The sequence below is a fragment of the Triticum urartu genome, unplaced genomic scaffold (assembly GCF_003073215.2).
Source record: "Triticum urartu cultivar G1812 unplaced genomic scaffold, Tu2.1 TuUngrouped_contig_7879, whole genome shotgun sequence".
In the NCBI taxonomy this organism is placed as follows: Eukaryota; Viridiplantae; Streptophyta; class Magnoliopsida; order Poales; family Poaceae; genus Triticum; species Triticum urartu.
In genome coordinates, this window is record NW_024118766.1 from 1 (window position 1) to 6,099 (window position 6,099).

Consider the following 6,099-nt stretch of genomic DNA (forward strand, 5'->3'; position numbering starts at 1 on the left):
GCCAGAGGCAGGCTATGACGATGACTGGTGGGTGCGGGTAGCGACTAGCGAGGGATGGATCGACGGTGGCCTGCTACCCTTTCTCTCATCCGCTCTCTTTGTTTCTCTGGAAGAACTAAGAAAAGGAAAGAGGAGAAATTGCTGGTGGACAGCGGGCCCCTGCTCAGCCAAGACGTCTGCCAGCAGCATGACAGGCATGTGTGGCTACAAGGTGTGTATGTGTTACTGAATTTAGCTATTCTTGTCAAGGCCTAGTTCAGGCACAATAGCTTAGACTGTCCTCTCCGTTTATGTCCAGGCCTTCCTCTGCATTGCACTGCTCATTGCTTTCACAACAGGACTTTACTTTGTATTCCTCTCTGCTATTTTGTCGATTTTGAAGTTCCGGTTTTTTCGGTCCTTGAACTTACCCAAGTTTTTTCCTAGTAAAATGTGCACTCTCTTTTGGAAACAGAGTGTATGAATGTTCACACAGAGAGTAATTGAACTTTTGAGCACTTTTTTTATATAAACATCCTTTTTTTTCAAACCCTTGTTTATTAACTTCATGTGGAAGTGCCACATTTTCTTTCGCAGGTGAAACTTTTTTGTTGTGCAGGTTTTGGACTTATCTGTCTTTCTAGTTTGAACTCACCCGACAATTCGAATTGTACTTTTACCATTCGAATTGCATGGCGTTTCCTTTTGCTTGAACTTTTACGATTTGAATTTCTGTCATTTCTTTTATTCCGAACGGACCACCGAAAAGTATTATGTGTTTTTTTCCAACTCTACAAATTTTTCAACTTTGTTCCGGACTTCTCTCATTCCACGACCTGAACTTTTACCATTTGAATTTCCGTGAGGTTTCTTTTTGTTTGAGCTTTTCCTAAAACTTATCTGATACGTCATGTTGAACTTACAACTTTTTAAATTGTGAACTTATTGTGTTTTTATAATTACAAATCTAGCAAGTAGTAGGAGATTCACCCAACAAATGGGCTAATTACATGGAGCAGCCACATTAATAGCACTTGACCTTATAGAAGTGAAAGTTTTTGGTTTTAAGTCATATTTGTTTTCTTGTCCGAACTTATGGTACCATCATCATCGAACCTATATGGTTCGTGTAGCTGAACTAAAATAAACTTTTTAACCAAATAAATGTGTTATGTTTTTTTCTTTGAGCATATATTCCTCAAGTCAATAGACGAACTGACATCATTTTATTTTTTGAACTTATATGCTATTAATAATTAAAAAAAAAATATTCTTGCACGCACATCAAGCAGTCATGTATACCTTATTTAAAGAAGTAGCAATCATCTCATCATATACAGAAATTTTTTCACACACATAATACATGTACATTAATAACATATACACCACATCGACTACACATTTTCATACATGAATGACATATACAACACACCGACTGCACATTTTCTTGCTATATATTAGAAGCCTCTTCAGATTTAAAGGTTTGTAACGGACATAATAAATTAACCAAAAACCGAATTACGAAGGTCAAAGTTCTTGAATTACAGACCAAAAAACAAGCAAACAAAGGATAAATAGAGGATTGCCAGGGTCTAAGAGAGATCAATTGCAATACACTTTCACTCCATTTTTCACTCAGTAGTAGCATGATTGAATAAGAAGTTCAAAACTGGTGCAGTAGCACTTTCACTCCATTTTTCCTTTCAGTATCGTTGGACACGAGCTCCTTGAGAAAGCTTGCGCGGTCAGTAGCACATTGGTCCTGCAATTGTGTCGACGTGGAGAAGGAGCCTCCAAGTCAGCCCACAGCTGGGTAACTTCTCTGCATTACAACAAATCAAAAGCAGTAAATGTACACATTTTGGACATACAAGCATAATGGAAATTTGTAGAAATAACATGGTGTATCCTGATACAAAGTACTGGTGCTTTTGGAATTTTCGAACAGAGAAAAGAATTGCAGGCGGCTCAAGTGTCAAGAGCAGAAGAGCATGGGCTCACCGGGGAAGGAGGTAGACAGACGACAGTGGTTAGCCCAACGCCTGGCTTGCCGACATGCTTCAGTTCGGGCTGGATTCATCAAAGATGTCAAGATTATAAGCACTGTAAGAACAACCAAGATTGAGAGAATACACTAAGCACCATGTCTAATTCTTATGTTAGTGGTTGGTCCAATAAAATTACGAGGTCAATGCTTCCATAGAGGTAACAAGATGCAAGCTTAGTTCTTAGGTTACAATTTTGTAGATACTAGTACTGCTACCAGCATTTAGAAATACTATTGAACTTGAACTTGTGGTCTATCGAGATCTAAACTGATTGTGTTACAAGCACTAACACAAAATCTAATGAAACCAGTATAAGTACATGTTAGAAAGATAATCAAGTCCAGGTATATTAATTGGGATAAGTTCAACAAGAAACTTCTAAAACATTTGTATTAAAAAGATGTGTACTACATAACATCTGGTGAGGAGGACCAGACTATTGAGAAATTAAGTACTTTTAACTCGTTCTAATCTAGAGTAGCCTGGAAAGAAACAACATATGTGTTGCATCAGTTTATGCACTAATACATCATTAGTTCATAACCAAAAGTATGGATTTCACATCCTGGAAACCTTTGCAATTGACATGGGGATGCTTCCATATGCACCTTCGATCATGCACCAAGACATTTCATTTTATGTTTTTTTATAGTAGAACAAATACTAATTTTTATGCCAAGTAAGTTCAAACAGAACAGAAGTGGGGGTTCATTCGTAAGAATAGAAAAGAACACATGCTTCTTTTTATCCATACAGGCATAACACCTGTTGTGCTACAGGAAGAACATGGGAACAAGGAGGAAATTGGACTTGTAGTTGTTAAGTAGGTGAACTGAAAAGCATACAAAACATACACTGAAGAGCGGGATCCGGCCGGTGACGTTGCGGCGGGCCGTCTCCACACACACGGCCACACCCCACCGCGCCCCAATCTCCACCTCGCGCGAACTGAATGAAATTTATAAATTGAACCGAACTGAAAGCAGAATTTGTACATCATGTGTACATCAAGAAATAAACTTGAGGAGTGCCAACTACTAAACAAAAAGTTTGGTATATTGAGCTTAGAGATCGTATATTGGTGAACTTTTTCTCCCTACAGAATCGTTAATCAAATAGATGTACTGTTCGCAAGGTTTTATCAACATGATAAGTAGTAGCAGTACTACTCCAGGTGGCAAAGTAGTAGCGGAACAAAAGAAGGCCACCATCAACAGTGAGTACTACCGCGACACCTAAACTATGTGTTGGCCACACTTGCTTTACATAGTACTACAAGATTTTTTTGAAAAAAAGTACTAAAAGATTTGTGAACACGAGAGCATACAGAAGTTGTACTGAGGGAGTAATTGATAAGAAAAAATCGTATGCTAGAACGTAAACCTGGAAAGGGAAAAATAAGAGCAAGAGATAAATCTTGAAGGCAAGCACTTCATGATGGCGTATACTTAAGTTATTTTATTTATTTTTTGAACTGGTATTTTTCCAACATTGAACTGATGTATTCTTTTGTAGTTGAACTAGTTTTTCTGTCGATGAAGGGAAAAATGACATAAGCAAGCAGAACCATGCTTTTTTAACCTCCTTTAGTGCTTTTTTGGGAGGAACTGAATCCAACAAAACATGTGCAGAACATTTTTCAAAAGCATCTAAGTGCCACAAACCAAAACAACAATGTAAAGCTATGAAAATCCCATCTTATACCTGCGAACCACCATGAGATACAAAACCAGCAGCAATGAAAACCACTGATCTTCATTTGTTTTTGTTGGACACGCACTGATCTTCATTTGTTTTTGTTTATTATGAACTGATGTACTGACTGTATATGTTGATGCATATATAAAATGCATATGAAGTGTGTTTTGATGATACAATACATGTTGAAATGCTAGATTAGATCAAATTTGGAAAATTTCACAACCAGAAAATGTGATTTTTCGTAACTTTTTTCTACACAAAGTATGTTCGCCGGCAACATTTGCATCACAAAGAAATTGAAGCAGTAGTAAACATGAACACAGACAGTGTGTGTGAGAGAGAGAGCACACAAGGGAGAAGATTACCATCCTTGCATCACCGAGTGAAAGCACCTTGGTGGAAGAAAGTTGAAGCCGACAACCATGTACTGCTGCTCGCGACGAACTCGACCTCCCTGATGCCATGGGGTTGGACTGAACACATCTCGACTGTGCATGCAGAGACTACAATTTACACACCCATTGCTCAGATTGCAACACATAGTTACATATTACATTTAGGTGATATCTCTGTACTTGCAAAGTTATTAAAGGTGAACTATAGCAAATGTTTATAGTCCAAGTGTCCATATAAAGATTATCTTTTTACTTAAAAAGTTATCCGCAAATTCTCTAGTGGACCTATCATTATTGTCAAAAATAATCAACATGAATGATCTCCACCAGTCACCAATTTACTCAAACCATCCACACTCATATGAGCTTTCCATTCAAGATTTCCTGTCCTATCTTCTTCTAAACAAATTGAGAACTTGAACCACATATTTTTGGAAGCTATACTGAAATGCTAGCACATATACTACTTTACAGTAAGTAGCTTTCAAACAAAACATAATTGAAAGTTGCAAGAATTTGAATAGGAGGCAGTCCAACTCAGCTGCATGCATAAGGTCTTCAGAGCATCAGAACAAGTATAGGCAGCTGCAAGCATAAGGTCAACCAGAGTATCAGAATAAGTACAGTCAGCTTCAAACAAATTTTGAGAGATTGAGGAAGTACAGGGGGGATGCCGGACCTGGAACAGGAGCTAACAGCCGAACCGAATATAGGGGCGGAGCACGGGGGTGGCCTACACATGATTCATTGAGCGACCGGAGGTGGAGCTAGAAGTTGGACTGCAAAACCATGGAAAAGCTCGATTCCGTCAAGCACAGACAGGTGAGCGAAGCCGGGAGCGGACGGTCGGTGACGGGACTTGAGCTCAGAGGGCCGCACGAGGCACGTCATGCTGCAGAAGGTAGGAGGCAGTGGTCGCGGCGCCTCCCTCAGAGATGGTCGACGCGCGAGATTTATGCCATGTCCTGAGCCTCGAGTGCCTCGCGCCGGGCTGGGCCGCTATGCTTCACCGGCAGGAGGTGAGGTGCGGGGAGAGGGCGCGAGCGTCACCGAGACTGATAGGAGGAAGCGGGGGCGTGGCTCAGGTAGGTGGCGTGTTTGGGCGCCGGGGACGGCAGGATCGAAGGCGCGCTGGGGATTAGGGAAGGAGGTGGCTGAAATCGTGGTGGCGGCGGGGGGAGGTGACGGGAGGCGCGTTGGTCGGGGGAGAGGTGAGCAGAGGTACGACCGCAGGGGGAAGGTGGCCGGAGGCGTGGCTGCCGGGGGGCACGATGGTACTCGGGGTCAGGGTGGGTTGACCCGATCCAGATTCATTTTTTGTTCGCGTACCGGTGGAGAAAAACGCAGCCCCCTATATATATATATATACCCTTCTTAAACTGATGAATTCAAGCGGTTGAACTGATGAAATTCGAGCGGTCAAACTGATGCTTTCTGTTGGTGTTAAAAATCGTCTTCTTTAGTTCAATTTTTTTGTAATTTTTTTTGTTGAAATGGAGCGTGTAATATATCGTTGGAAAGCTCTTGACATCCACATTACAGTCCTATAAAAAAAAAATTATGATTTAAGAGCAATTTTGAAAAAAACCGTTTCATAACTGAAAACACGAATCGTATTTTGGACTTAATTTTCAAACGGTTTGTCGGAATTGAGCAAATGAGATGGCGTTGGAAAGCTTGTGAAAATCCGCATCTTCCATATATCTATTGTTTTTCCAAATTCTATATGATATAAAAGTAATTTGAAAAACAGTGAAATTCTGGGCGAAATGTTTTTCACTGTTTTTTGCAAACGGTTTGTCGGATTGACGCACATGATATGGCGTTGGAAAGCTAGGAAAATGTGCAACTTTTGCGTATAGAAAGTTTTTTCTAATTCCTTACAGTTTAAAAACAAATTTGAATACAGTCAAAGTTGATTTCGAACGCGGTTTTTTTTAAAGTTTGTCGAAATGGGACAAATAATATACCGTTGG

At 40.2% G+C, this 6,099-nt stretch overlaps 1 protein-coding gene across 5 annotated transcripts; it reads right to left on the bottom strand.

Moving 5' to 3' along the window:
* Window positions 1–1,415: 1,415 nt before the first annotated feature.
* LOC125531697 lies at window positions 1,416–5,384 on the bottom strand. Of its 5 annotated transcripts, none has more exons than XM_048696010.1 (5): window positions 4,803–5,384; window positions 4,094–4,708; window positions 2,882–2,975; window positions 1,981–2,049; window positions 1,416–1,801 (listed from the first exon to the last, which is right to left on the bottom strand). In XM_048696010.1, exons 2-5 carry the CDS (start codon window positions 4,267–4,269, stop codon window positions 1,778–1,780), a joined length of 363 nt encoding a protein of 120 aa, XP_048551967.1. In that variant the 5' UTR covers window positions 4,270–4,708; window positions 4,803–5,384; the 3' UTR covers window positions 1,416–1,777. The 5 variants fall into 5 exon arrangements, with proteins under 5 accessions (XP_048551967.1, XP_048551963.1, XP_048551966.1 ...); XM_048696006.1 differs by having other exon boundaries at window positions 1,416–1,806; XM_048696009.1 differs by having other exon boundaries at window positions 1,981–2,082.
* Between the last annotated feature and the right edge of the window lie 715 nt (window positions 5,385–6,099).